Source organism: Procambarus clarkii, chromosome 21, assembly GCF_040958095.1.
Source record: "Procambarus clarkii isolate CNS0578487 chromosome 21, FALCON_Pclarkii_2.0, whole genome shotgun sequence".
Lineage (NCBI taxonomy): Eukaryota > Metazoa > Arthropoda > Malacostraca > Decapoda > Cambaridae > Procambarus > Procambarus clarkii.
In genome coordinates this window covers 23695310-23710495 of record NC_091170.1, presented here as the reverse complement: position 1 = coordinate 23710495, position 15186 = coordinate 23695310, and the positions used below count along the sequence as shown (strand labels likewise).

The 15186-nt window shown below is 45.3% G+C and overlaps 1 protein-coding gene across 1 annotated transcript; it reads left to right on the top strand.

Annotated features, from left to right (window-relative positions):
- Positions 1-535: 535 nt before the first annotated feature.
- On the top strand, positions 536-1693 carry LOC138367208 (trichohyalin-like). The gene is made up of 3 exons (XM_069328614.1): positions 536-881; positions 912-1123; positions 1175-1693. Exons 1-3 carry the CDS (start codon positions 536-538, stop codon positions 1691-1693), a joined length of 1077 nt encoding a protein of 358 aa, XP_069184715.1.
- The last annotated feature ends 13493 nt before the right edge of the window (positions 1694-15186 follow it).

Here is a 15186-nt window from a genome sequence, read left to right as displayed (position 1 = left end):
GGACACACGATCAAGAGAGTAGATTGTGTTCCCACTCGCCTTCAGGTTATAAGGTCGGCCGGAGGTAGACTGGGAGACTCTCTGGGTGAACAGTGGCACCTCAAGGATAGAGTGAAGACCCGCAGGGCTAAAGTAAGTAACAGTTACTACTACTAGTTCTTGGTGGTGTCTGGTGAGAGGTAGAGAAACCCCGTCATTGGCGACCTTGTCAGGATATTAATTACGGTTACTTACTGACGAGTTCCCGACATTGTCGACCTTGCTAGGATAACGATCAAGGATAACGATCCCGGATAACGATCAAGGATTACGATAACGGTTGCGAGTGTAGTATTTAATAGTGGCCAGAGGTATCAGGTACAGGTAACATATTCACTCATAGTACAAGTATGGAGGACGATAAGGTGGCAAAGTTTATTGATACCAGGGATGAGCAGGTGCTGGAGGATTGCACCAAGACGCAGCTGCAGTCGATAGCTGACCACTTTGGGATAAAGTTGAGATCTCCAAAGTGGGAGAGAGGAGGCTTGAGATTATGGCACAGCTCAGGGCACGAGATGAGGCTTTGGCGGAGGAACGGCCACAGACACCTGCCAGTGCAGGAGAGAACTTGAGCATTGGTGAAAGTAGTAGGGGATCCAGCGGCAGCAGGTGCAGCGTCAAGCTGGAGATAATGAAGCTGCAGCTGGAAGCACAGCTGAAGCGTGAAGAGGCACAGCTGCACAAGGAAGAGCGTGAGCAAGAAGCACAGCTGAGGAGAGAAGAAGCACAGCTGAAGCGTGAAGAACGAGAGGCACAGCTGAGACGGGAAGAGCGTGAGCACGAAGCACAGCTGAAGCGTGAAGAAGCACAGCTGAATCGTGAAGAAGCACAGCTGAAGCGTGAAGAAGCACAGCTGAATCGTGAAGAAGCACAGCTGAAGCGTGAAGAAGCACAGCTGAAGCATGAAGAACGAGAAGCACAGCTGAAGCGTGAGGAACAAGAACGAGAAGCCCAGACGAAGCGTGTGGAACGAGAAGCACAGCTGAGACGGGAAGAGCGTGAGCATGAAGCACAGCTGAGACGAGAGGAGTGCGAGCTGGAAGCCAAGCTGAAGCAGCAAGAGGTTGAAGCTAACAGAGAGGTTGAGCTGAAGTAGGCTGAACTAGGGCTAGCCCCACCCGTAACACCACAGCAGGAAGACCGCCGGGTGCGTGAACGATATTTACCGGTCTTCGTGCCTAATAAAGCTGAGGATTTCTTTGACCACTTCGAGAGGGTCGCTACCTTGAAGAAGTGGCCGAGAGCACAGTGGGCGGAGCTGGTCCAGGGCAGGCTCACCGGTGAAGCTCGCGAGGCCTACAACATGCTTGACCTCAAGGAGTGCACCAACTATGATGCTGTGAAGAGAGCAGTGCTCCACTCTTTCAAGCTGACGCCAGAATGTTATAGGAAAAGATTCAGAGAATGTACCCGTTCGCCAGGAAAATCTTATGCAGAGACGGCGAGGGACATGGAGAGAAAATTCCTGAAGTGGTTGGAATCTGAAGGGGTTAAGTCAGCTGAGGATGTCAAACGGCTCATGGTCATGGAGAAATTTATGTCCGTGCTCTCTCCTGAGATCAGGATTAGAGTTAAGGAGGCGGACATAAAGGACCTGAGGGCTGCTGCTGACAGAGCTGATATGTTGGAGGAAGCCTTGCGACCACGCTGAGAGGGACTACACCGACCGCCAGTATACTCCGGATATGGGGGAAGTTATAGAAAGACGGACGGATGGAGGACAGGAACGAGTTCTCCCAAGTCCCACCTCTCGAGTGGAGACGGTAGGGGATCGAAGAGTTCTGCGGAACCGGCCAAGAAGCCCCCAGCTGAGAGTGCAGGAGTTGTTGCAGTGATGAGAGACGCTGCGAAGGTGACGACGGAAGGCGCAAGGAAGACCCACAGAAGAAGAAGGATCCGCTGCTACAACTGTGGAGGATTTGGACACGTCGCGCGGGAATGCAGACGCCCTAAGCAGCGGTGGAACGTGCTTTCGTTCGGGTGGAGGACCAAGAGACCGAGAGGGTGCAGGATGAGCCCGTGCCAAGTGGGGAGAGAAGAGTTCACCCGTTCGTGTGTGAGGGGACCGTAAGGATGGGGAGGCAGACCCCATTCCTGTGAAGATATTGAGAGACACCGGGGCTGATTTTTACCCTGGTGAGTAGAACCCTGTTCCCCGAGGGTTACGAGAGTACCAGTGTGGGGGTGGCAGTTGTGACCACTGTGGGAGGCCCAGTGAGGATGCCCCTGCACGAGGTGACTTTAGATTCTGATTATGGCTGCCAGACCCTAGTGGTAGGAGTCTGTGCCTCGATGCCCAAGATGGAGGCGCAAGTCATCCTTGGGAATGACGCCTGTGGAGGATGTGTCCTCCCTAACCTCGTGAAGAGCGAAGAGTGCTTGGAGCACTATATAGAGAAAGGCGGAGTATTGGACGCCTGTGGGAACGAGAAGGAAATCGCCGAGGTGGCGATTTCAGATAAGCAAAATAGAGAATAGCCTTGATAATTTGGAGAACCCGATACCTGATATTATCTTCCTAGGTGACTTCAACTTGCCTAGTCTCAGGTGGAAAATAGCAAACAATAATATTATACCAGGAAATCTATCAGGACCTAACCAACCACAGATTAGTGAACTACTTAGATTCTGTGACAAATTTTCACTCAATCAGCAGATATCGGAGCCAACGAGAAATGAAAATATTCTAGATCTGGTCTTTACGAACAATGAAGACATTATCAGATACCACATATTCAGATCACAAGCTCATTGAAGTGCAAACGACCATCAATACTCAGAATAGACCTGTTACGGCCCTCTCGGGTCGCAACCGGGTTCTTACTCTGATGTTGTTAGAGGAAGGGTATCCGGCCCCAAGCCAGTAGTGGCTTTCAAGGGATGTGATTCGTAACGCAAGTAAATTAAAGGGGAAGGGAAATAAAGTCAAAAACTTAATATAATATAATTAACACCTTCACCAATAAATATATATAAGAAGATTACACGGGGGGGGGGGGGGGTATAAACACTATTATGTACAACAATGTCTTCTTCTGAAGACTCTAGACGTTCGCGGTGCTCACCGGTGCCAAGCTCTTGGTCCTCTCGTGGCCTTACGACGAATCCTACGAGAATCTTGAGTCTACCCAGGCCACAGGCCAGCCAAAACACAGTTCCACTGGGGGCACCATCGTGGAGGCCGTCAACCACAAGTCCAGCAGATAGCTGGCAGGTTCCAAATCAGCGTCGCTGGTTAGGCCACTCCACGAGCGATACTAGGGTCGCGCCCTAGTCAGGAGCCGCGTGTGATACCACAGATCACTCTCCTTTCCACAACACCCCAGTGGTTAGGCGTCTCCACCAGTCAGTCCCGGGTATGACAATCCTTCAACTGCCGCTTCACAGACAGGGTAACACCACAGTGTTCATCCGGGGGGCGACTCACAGCTGCTGCAGCAAACACTTGGTGACGAGATGGCTGCCTTGGGTAGACTGATCCAACTTCCATTACAGCAGTCCCAGGTCGACTCTGCAATCAGACACGTCATCAGTAACAGGGACACACAAAAACACCTCACTTACAGGCTTAGACACAAACGCCCGACGTATCCACTCCATAGATGGCGTTGTTGTCTGAGCACCACCTCACCAGAGGTCAGCAGCGGCTGTGTTGTGAGCTGAACAGAACTGGAAACTGGCCCTCGTGGCCAGTACACCTCGTCCTCACCAGGTGTCGTCGTCCATTTGGAGGGGGTTTCGGGAGCTGACCCACAGATGGCGTGGTCGTCACTGCTCCAGGCTCGGACGCTGGACTCTGGTCCGTAACAAGACCTAAAACGTTGATAAAGCGAGAGGGGCTATTCAGTAAATTCAATTTTAATAATAAAAGGATAGACTGGGAGATAATAAACAGGGAACTTACAAACATTCCATGGGGAACTGTTCTAAGTAATACAAGTCCTACAGAAGGAATAGAAAAACTGACTTCAGAAGCGTATCAAGTCTGTCTGAAACATGTTCCTTTGAGGAAAGCTAGAAAGAGATCTAACGTAGAAAGAGAACGCAGACGACACTATAAACGCAGGAAAAAAATAACGGAACTGCTTATGCAGACACGAATTTCCCGTCAAAGAAGGAATAATTTAAATAGGGAGATTGAAGAAATCGAGTGGAAATTGAAACACTCATATGAAACTGAAGAAAGGCAGTTAGAACAGAAAGCCATTCAGGAAATAAAGAAAAATCCAAAATATTTCTTCTCATATGCAAAATCAAAAGCAAAAACCACTGCCAGTATTGGATCTATTCGTACAAGTGAAGGTTCATACACGGAGGATGACAAAGAAATTAGTGAAATCCTAAAAAAGCAGTATGAGGACATGTTTAGCACTCCAATAAACAACATGAAGGTGGAAGATCCAGACAATTTCTTTATGCGGGATATTCAAACCCCTGTAAATATAACTGATATAAACACGAGCGCACTAAATTTTGAAAAAGAAATTGAAAACATGCCCATGCACTTGGCCCCAGGTCCAGACTCATGGAATTCAACATTTATAAAGAAATGCAAAGTGCCGGTAGCACAGGCACTCAGTATAGTGTGGAGGAAGAGCTTGGACACGGGGGAGATACCAGATGCACTTAAAGTAGCAGACATAGCCCCTCTACACAAGGGAGGGAGCAAAGCATTGGCAAAAAATTATAGACCAGTTGCACTAACATCGCACATCATAAAAGTATTTGAGAGAGTGATTAGGAGTCAGGTCACCAATTTCATGGAGACCAATGACCTTCACAACCCAGGCCAACATGGATTTCGAGCGGGAAGATCGTGCCTCTCACAGCTACTTGAGCACTACGACAAAGTCACTGAGGCATTAGAAGAGAAACAGAATGCTGATGTGATATACACGGACTTCGCAAAGGCTTTCGATAAATGTGACCATGGCGTGATAGCACACAAAATGAAGTCAATGGGAATAACCGGTAAAGTAGGACGCTGGATACTCAGTTTTCTGTCAAACAGGACTCAGCGAGTAACTGTCAACCATATAAAATCTAGTCCAAGTGCAGTGAAAAGCTCTGTACCTCAGGGTACAGTCCTTGCACCGCTGCTTTTCCTTATTCTCATATCAGATATAGACAAAAATACAGGTCACAGCTTCGTATCATCCTTTGCAGATGACACAAAAATCAGTATGAAAATTACCTCGGCTGAGGACATTGAAAAACTTCAAGCTGATATTAATAAAGTTTTCGACTGGGCATCAGAAAATAACATGATGTTTAACAGTGATAAATTCCAGGTACTCAGGTACGGTAAAAATGAGGACCTTAAACATAATACAGAGTACAAAACACAATCAAATGTACCCATAGTAGGAAAACAGCATGTAAAGGATTTGGGAATAATAATGTCTGATGACCTAACGTTTAAGGAGCATAACCAAGCAAATATTGCGACAGCTAGAAAAATGATAGGATGGATTTCGAGAACTTTCAAATCCAGGGATCCCATCACAATGGTTGTACTCTTCAAGTCTTCAAGTGTTGTCCCGTCTTGAGTACTGTTCAGTACTCACTTCCCCCTTCAGAGCAGGAGAGATTGCTGAAATAGAGGGAATACAGAGAACATATACGGCACGCATAGATGCAATAAAGCACCTAAATTATTGGGATCGTCTCAAAGCCCTCCAAATGTACTCACTAGAAAGAAGACGAGAGAGATATCAAATAATATACACCTGGAAGATACTGGAGGGCCAAGTACCAAATCTACACAGTAAAATAACAACGTACTGGAGTAAACGATATGGAAGAAAATGTAGAATAGAACCAGTGAAGAGCAGAGGTGCCATAGGCACAATCAGAGAACACTGTATAAACATCAGAGGTCCGCGGTTGTTCAACGTCCTCCCAGCGAGCATAAGAAATATTGCCGGAACAACCGTGGACATTTTCAAGAGGAAACTAGATTTATTCCTCCAAGGAGTGCCGGACCAACCGGGCTGTGGTGGGTATGTGGGCCTCGGGCCGCTCCAAGCAACAGCCTGGTGGACCAAACTCTCACAAGTCAAGCCTGGCCTTGGGCCGGGCTTGGGGACTAGAAGAACTCCCAGAACCCCATCAACCAGGTATCAACCAGGCGTTTCCTGTGTGCGCTGTGATCTCAAGACGGTGCAACGGACACGAAGTGAGTGGATCTGATGGGGCTGACGAAGAGACGTCTGACAGCCTGAGAGTCGATCACCTCTTCGTGGAACCCGGAGGACAAGTGGAGGGCGATGGCAACCCGGATGGTTAGCTACAGGTGACCCTCGCCAGTTCTCTTGGAGTAGACCGCACTCGTCTGGGGGAGTTACAGCAGATGGAGTTCCCAGATTTGATTCAGGAGGCCAAAGGAGGACGTGTTGGTCCCGAGAGGGCCACTCATTTTTATATGCAGGACGGAATGCTGATGAGACAATGGAGGCCTGTGAGAATAGAGGCCGGAGAAGAATCACTAGGTACGAGGCACCAGGTAGTGTTGTCGGCCCAGTGCAGAGCGGCAGTGCTGGATATGTCGCACTCCGTGGATTCTGCAGGTCTCCTGGGGGTGACCAAGACTTTGTGCAAGATCAGGGACCATTTCTACTTGCCGGGTATGGATGCCGACGTGAGGCGTCACTGCAAGACTTGCTTACCTTGCCAGAGGGCAGGGAGGAGCCAACCCGCGATACCAAGGGCCCCGTTAGTCCCTGTTCCTGCATTTGGGCCTGCGTTTGAGCGTCTGTTGGTCGACGGGGTAGGACCGTTACCACGGACGAAAAAAAGAAAAAACCTACCTGATGACCATCATGTGTGCGACGACGAGATTTCCGGAAGCTGTTCAGATGCGACGTTTGACGTCGAAAGTGTAGCCGGGCAGTTGCAGCGATTTTTCTCGTGGGAGGGAACGCCCAGGGAAATCCAGACGGACTGTGGGAGTGTGTTCCAGTCCAAATGGTTCAGACACATTGGGAAGTGACTCCGAATCGGTCGTCGCCCTTTCGACCGCAGTCGCAAGGGGCGAGCGAAAGATTTCACTCCACTCTGAAAACCATTCTGAGAGTGTTCTGTGCAGAATAAGGAGCCGAGTGGGACGAGGCAGTGTACCCTGCATTGTTCGCCATACAAAACGCTGTGGTAGAGTTTCTCACCGTTCCAGCTGGTATATGGACATGAGGTACGGAGTCCTCTGTCCATGCTGAGAGAACAATGGGCACCAGCAGTGACCGTGGGAACGGTCAACGAATACGTAAGGAGCGTCTCGCATTGGCGGCAGGAATACTGGTTGCAAATTAAGTTCATCAGAGGGAAGGACAACGTGGTAGCGGATGCCCTGTCCCGAGTACACTAAACCGATATGACTCTTATTTTAAGGAGAGGGGTATGTGACGGTGTTCCCCACCTTATATTTCTCCCACGCCAGCTGTAAGAGTCATATCCACTTTACCCGAACGTTCTCTACGTTCCGGGGAACAATTTGACATATGTGGGAGCGTGAAGTGTTCTCGCGTTGGCGAGAAATTCGCAAAAGAAAAGTGTTTTGGCCAGTGGTTTAGGCCCTTTAGGACGCCAAGATGGCGCCAGCCACTACGATTTCTCGCCAAGACGTTGTGACGTCAGTGGCACCAGATTGGTCAAGAACAGTGACGTGGCACAGGGAGCCAATGAGAAACGCCCATGGCAAGTATGATGTCACGAAGGCAGGGGGTTCCGGACAGCGCGGGCCGGGGCGCCCAGGAGTTTGACACGGCACAGCAAGGAGGTCGGACGTGCGATCGGGGATCCTGTCAAACTGACAGGATCCCCAATCTCCGGTGGATTTACGCATCACCAGTGGTCTGCCAGCACCTTGTGAGGTCTTCCTATATTCCATGTGTTAGACCGAAGTAGGAATTGACGAGAAATGAGCAGCAAGTGCTCCAGTGACAGGTGCAGCGCAGGAGTGAAGTCTAGGCAGTGACGTCTGGGACGTCTGACAGCTTCACCAGTCGGTTGATGATGTAGCGGCTGGACCAATCCACTGTGAGGGAGGAGTTTGACACGACACGTCGAGGAGGTCGGACATGCGAAAGGGGGTCCTGTCAGTCTGACAGTTTTGCCCCGTTCTGGTGCATTTACGCATCACCTGTAGTCTGCAAGCACCCTGTGAGGTCTTCCTGAACTCCGTGTAAGGAATTGACGAGAATCGAGCAACAAGTGCTCCAGTGACAGGTGCTTTGCAAGAAGTGAGGTCTGAGCAGTGACGTCCGGGACGACTGTGCAGTCTCACCAGTTAGGTGATGACGTAGCGGCTGGGCCAATCCACCGTGAGGCAGTGACAGTGGATTTACGCGTCACCCAGTAGTCTGCAAGCACCCTGTGAGGTCTTCCTATATTCCATGTGTTGGACCGAAGAAGGAATTGATGAGAAATGAGCAGCGTTTGCTCCAGTGACAGGTGTGTTGCAAGAAGTGAAGTCTGAGCAGTGACGTCCAGGACGACTGTGCAGTTTCACCAGTTTAGGTGACGACATAGCGGCTGAGCTAATCCACCGAGAGGCAGGAGAAGAAGCTAATTGGGAATCAGGACGACTGCAGCTGAGAGAAAGGACTTCAGACGTAGTTGTGAGGAGAAGTCGACGGCCAGGAGACCGATTCCAACCCTTCAAGAAGTTGAAGTTGGGGAGGAGCACGGGCCTGCAGAGAATAGAGCACAGTGAAGATGCGTTTTTGGGTGTTAAAGAGGTTCCTGGAGAGAGCATCAGTGTGTGTGTGGGGGCGTTCCCTATAACGAGTCAAGAGCCGGGACCAGTAGCTTCAATTCAACTCCCAACAGAGGACGAGTCCACATCATTGAGGTGGAAGTAGGCAATTCAGTTTTCCCTCCCCATTCCCCTTTAGTCAGCTATTTTAGCCAGAGTATCTTCTATGTCGTGAGCAGGGCTCACCAATGTCTATGTCATAGTAAAGCACAGTCGTGCAGAGAGATGCTGTAGAGAGCTCTCACGAAATATATATATGTGGTTTGTGAGTGCACCTGTGATTTATCGAAGAGATTGCTGTGTCGAGGACATTTACATTCATGTGACATTAATATTATTAGTTTGTGTCAGAGAATATATATATATATATATATATATATATATATATATATATATATATATATATATATATATATATATATATATATATATATATATAAGACATCATAAGAAGGAAAGTGAAACGCCATGTAACCTCTGAAGAGACAACTAACACAACACCTATACCCCCTATTAGACTATTTTACAGGAACTTCTTTTCCACAGCTCATAAAACGGAGGAAAGCGTCCTGAAAGATATTGTTAATAGAAACGTTATCCCTACAGACAAAAATCAGAGGATACAACTGACGATTTACTATAAAACCAGAAAAACGGCCAGCCTACTCATGAGAAACTCTCCAGACACAAAGCAGAACGCTTTAAAAGAGACCAACGTCGTCTATGCCTTCAAATGCCCTCTTGGGGACTGTAAGCTCCAAAAAAAAACAGTATATAGGCAAGACAACAACATCTCTTTCTAGGCGTTTAACGATGCATAAGCAACAGGGCTCCATTAAGGAACATATAATCTCTTCCCACAACCAAACCATCGCCAGAGAAATCCTAGTAAACAACACAGAAATCATCGATAGATACAGCGATAGCAGGCGGCTTGATGTCTGCGAGGCACTACACATTAAGAAGTCAACACCAGCAATCAACAGCCAATTAATGCACAACTATATTCTACCCACCTCAAGACTCCGCTCCAATATCGAAGCATCAAGAAATATGGACCAATAGGCTTTCTAAAATCACTTCCATTCAGTACCCATTGTTTCGTGTTCTGTGTTGTGTTTATGAATTTAATACCCTATTAATACCACCTCACCCCATCCTCCTCACTCAAATGTATATATATATATATATATATATATATATATATATATATATATATATATATATATATATATATATATATAGATATATATATATATATATATATATATATATATATATATATATATATATATATATATATATATATATATAAGGCACAACTCTCCTAAACACGAGAGTGAAGTATACAACTTTAGAACACTTTCCCACCAGGAGACTCGAACCCTAGCCAGCACAGAAGCCTTCCAGTAACTGGCATAACAGGTACGCCTTAACCCTCTCCACCACCTGCTCAGACCCTTAAAAGAAATGGTAATTTCGGAGTATTTAAATACACCAAAGATCACCACCTCCCAAGAGCACTAGAGCAAGTGAGGGGTCATTTAGACGTTAATTTCATCAAGTCCCTGTTAATATGGGAAGACACAGTGTCTATGCTTAAGGCACAACTCTCCTAAACACGAGAGTGAAGTATACAACTTTAGAACACTTTCCCACCAGGAGACTCGAACCCTAGCCAGCACAGAAGCCTTCCAGCAACTGGCATAACAGGTACGCCTTAACCCTCTCCACCACCTGCTCAGACCCTTAAAAGAGATGGTAATTTCGGAGTATTTAAATACACCAAAGATCACCACCTCCCAAGAGCACTAGAGCAAGTGAGGGGTCATTTAGACGTTAATTTCATCAAGTCCCTGTTAATATGGGAAGACACAGTGTCTATGCTTAAGGCACAACTCTCCTAAACACGAGAGTGAAGTATACAACTTTAGAACACTTTCCCACCAGGAGACTCTATTATCAGTATTATCCCTCCGTTACTTGTTGCTATTGAGATTATTGAGTCCATATAAAGAGAGAGTAATTGAGATACATACCTGCCTGTTACTAGATTTAATTAGTGTGCTCTCTGCTACTATTACCAAATTTCCACAATACCACTGATGTATTACTGGATACGGAAAACACCAGTTGGCGACCTTTCAGTTAGCAGTAGAGCCCTCTGTCGGGGCGGACACACGATCAAGAGAGAAGATTGTGTTCCCACTCGCCTTCAGGTTATAAGGTCGGCCGGAGGTAGACTGGGAGACTCTCTGGGTGAACAGTGGCACCTCAAGGATGGAGTGAAGACCCGCAGGGCTACAGTAAGTAACAGTTACCACTACTAGTACTTGGTGGTGTCTGGTGAGAGGTAGAGAAACACCGACATTGGCGACCTTGCCAGGATATTAAGTACGGTTACTTACTGATGAGTCCCCGACACTTTAGAGTAGTGTAGAGTAACAAAGTTTACAGAAACACAGTGAAGATATAACATAGTTTACAGTAACACAGGGTACAGTAACACAGCGTAGAGTAGCACAGTGTAGAGTAACATAGTGCACAGAAACACAGTGAACAGTAACACAGCATACACAGTGTATATTTAAGACAGTGTGGAGTAAAATAGTGTTTAGTAACAAATTGTAGAGTAACACTTTGTACAGAAACACAGTGTACAGTAAATCAGTGTAGAGTACCAGAGTGTACAGTAACACAGTGTACAGTAACAGAGTGCAGAGAAACACATTGTACAGTAACACCTTTCAGAGTAATACAGTGTAGATTAACATAGTGAAGAGTAACACAGTGTAGAGTAACACAGTGTACAGTAACACAGTGTACAGTAACACAGTGTAGAGTAACACAGTGTACAGTAACACAGTGTACAGTAGCACAGTGTAAAGTAACACAGAGTACAGTAAAACAATGTACAGTAACACAATGTACAGAAAGACAGTTTAAAGGAACATAGCGTAGATTAACACAGTGCAGAGTAACACAGTCTAGAGTAAAGCAGCGTAGAGTAACACAGTGTACAGTAACACAATGTACAGTAAAACAATATACAGTAAGACAGTGTACAGGAACAAAGCATAGAGTAACACAGCGTAGAGTAACACAGTGCAGAGTAACACAGTCGAAAGTAACGCAACATAGAGTAAAACAGTGAAAAGTAACTCAGTGTAGAGTACAGCGTAGAGTAACACAGTGTAAAGTAACACACGTTACAGTAATACAGTGTACAGTTAGTTACGAAGAGTAACACAGTGTACAGTAACAGACTGTACACTAACATAGTGTACAGTAACACAGTGTAGAGTAACACATTGTACAGCAACACAATAAAGAGTAACACAGCGTAGAGTTACACAGTGTAGAGTAACACATTGTGGAGTAAAACAGTGTACAGTAACACAGTGCACAGTAACACAGTGTACAGTAACACTGTGTTGATTAGCACAACATAGAGTAACACAGTGTAGAGTAAAACACCCTAGAGTAAGACAATGTAGAGTAACACAGCGTAGATTAACACAGTGTACAAAAACTCATCGCACAGTAACATAGTGTAGAGTAACATAGCTTATAGTAACACAATGTACAGTAACACAACATAGAGTAACACAATATCAAGTAACACAGCTTAGAGTAACACAGTTTACAGTAACACAGCGTAGAGTAACACAGTGTACAGTAACACAGTGTACAGTAACACAGTGTGTAGTTACACAGTGTACAGGAACACTGCGTAGAGTAACACAGTGTAGAGTAATACAGTGTAGAATAAACCATTGTTGAGAAACACAATGCAGAGTAACACAGTTAAGATTATCAAAGTGTAGAGAAACACCATGTATAGTAACACAGTGTAGAGGAACACATAGAGTAATACAGTGTACAGTAACACAGTGTACAGTAGCACAGTGGAGAGGAACACATTGTACAGTAACACAGTGAAGAGAAACACAGTGTAGAGTAAAACATTGTACAGTAACACAGCGTAGAGAAGCACAGCGTTGAGTAACACAGTGTTCAGTAACACAGTGAACAGTAACACCGTGTAGAGGAACACATTGTACAGTAACAAAGCATAGGGTAGCATAATGTAGAGTAACATAGTGTAAAGTAACACAGAATACAGTAACACATTACACATTAACACAATGAAGAGTAACTCAGTGTACATTAACACACTGAAGAGCAAGTGTACAGTAACACAGTGTACAGTAACACATTGTACAGTAACACTTTGTACAATAACACAGTGTAAAATAACACAGTGTAGAGTAACACAGTGTACAGTAGGACAGAGTAGAGTAACACAGTGTACAGTAGCACAGAGTAGAGTAACACAGTGCAGAGTAAAACATTGTACAGTAACACAGTGTTGAGTAACACTCTGAAGAGTAACACTCTGAAGAGTAACATAGTGTACAGTAACACAGTGTATAGTAATACTGCGTAGAGTAATGCAATGTACAAAAACACAGTGAAGAGTAACACAGCGTAGAGTAAAATAGTGTACAGTTACACCCTGTAGAATAACACATCGTAGAGTAACACAGTGCACAGTAACGCAGCATAGAGTAAAGCAGTTACACATTGTAGAGTAACACATCGTACAATAACACAGTGCTCAGTAACACAGCACTAAGTACTGTACAATGTACACAATGTACAGTAACACAGTGTTGAGAAGCAAAGTGTACAGTAACATAGTGTACAGTATTAGCGTACAGTAACGCAGTGTACAGGAACATAGTGTAGAATACGACAGTGTAGAATAAATCATTGTTCATCAACATGGTGTACAATAACACAGTGTAGAGTAACAAAATGTAAAGTAACATATTGTACAGTAATACAGTGTCCAGTATCACAGGATAAGTAACACTTTGTACAGTAACACATTGTGGAGTAATATAGCGTAGAGTAACACAGTGTAGAGGAACACAGTGTACAATAACACAGTGCACAGTAACACAGTGTAGAGGGACACAGTGTAGAGTAACACAGAGCACGGTAACACAGTGTTGAGTAACACAGTATAAACTAACACAGCTTAGAGTAACACAGCGTAGAGTAACAGCATAGAGTAACACAGCGTAGAGTAACACACTGTAGATTAACACAGTGTGCATTAACACACAGTACAGTAACACAGCGTTGAGTAACATAGTGTAGAATAACACAGAGTAAAATAACACAGTATACAGTACATACAACGTGGAATAACAGTGTACAGTAACAAACCGTACAGAAACACAATGCACAGTAACACAGCATTGAGTAACACAATGCAAAGTATCACATCGAAGAGTAACAGAGTGTACAGTAACACAGTGTGCAGTAACACAGTGTACAGAAACACAGCGTAGAGTAACACAGTGTAGAGTAACACATTGTTAAGTAACACAGTGTAGAGTAACATAGTGTAGATTAACGCAGTGTACGGTAACACATCGTAGAGTAACACAGTTGAGATTAACACAGTATAGAGTAAAACAGTGTCGAGGAAAACAGCGTAGAGTAAAACAGTGTACAGTACCACAGCGTAAACACGATGAGAGTAACACAGTTAAGAGTAACACAGTATAGGGTAATACAGTGTATAGAAACAAAGCGTAAAGAAACGCAGTGTAGAGTAACACCGTTTACAGTAACACAGCGTAGAGTAGCACAGTGTAGAGAAACGCAGTGTACATTAAAACAGTGTAGAGTAACACAGTGTACAGTTATCTTGAGGTTATCTTGAGATGATTTCGGGGCTTTTTAGTGTCCCCGCGGCCCATGCCTCCACCCCCAGGCAGCAGCCCGTGACAGCTGACTAACTCCCAAGTACCTATTTTACTGCTAGGTAACAGGGGCATAGGGTGAAAGAAACTCTGCCCATTGTTTCTCGCCGACGCCCGGGATCGAACCCTGGACCACAGGATCACAAGCCCAGCGTGCTGTCCGCTCGGCCGACCGGCTCCATAAGTAACACAATGTAGAGTAACACCTTGTACAGAAACACAGTGTACAGTAACACAGTTTAGGTTAACACAGTGTACAGTAACAGAGTGTAATGTAACTCATCGTACAGTAACACAGTGCAGAGTAATGCAGTGTAGTATAACACAGTGTAGAGTAACACAGCCTAAAGTATCATAGCACAGTGTAACACAGTGTAAAGTAACACAGTGTACAGTAACACAATGTAGAGTAACACATTGCACAGAAACACATTGAACAGAAACACAGTGTACAGTAACACAGTGTAATGTAATACACTGTACAGTAACACAGTTTAGAGTAACATAGAATAAAGTATCACAGTATAGAGTAACACAGTGTAAAGTAAAACAGCATAGAGTAACACAATGTTCAAAAACACAGCGTATAGTAACTCAGTTGAGAGTAATACA

Coding starts and splice junctions, on each gene's coding strand:
- LOC138367208 (XM_069328614.1), top strand. CDS start 536: ATGGCACAGCTCAGGGCACGAGATGAGGCTTTGGCGGAGGAACGGCCA. Junction 882..911: donor TGAAGAAGCACAGCTGAAGC/GTGAAGAAGCAC, acceptor ATCGTGAAGAAG/CACAGCTGAAGCGTGAAGAA. Junction 1,124..1,174: donor AGGTTGAAGCTAACAGAGAG/GTTGAGCTGAAG, acceptor GTAACACCACAG/CAGGAAGACCGCCGGGTGCG.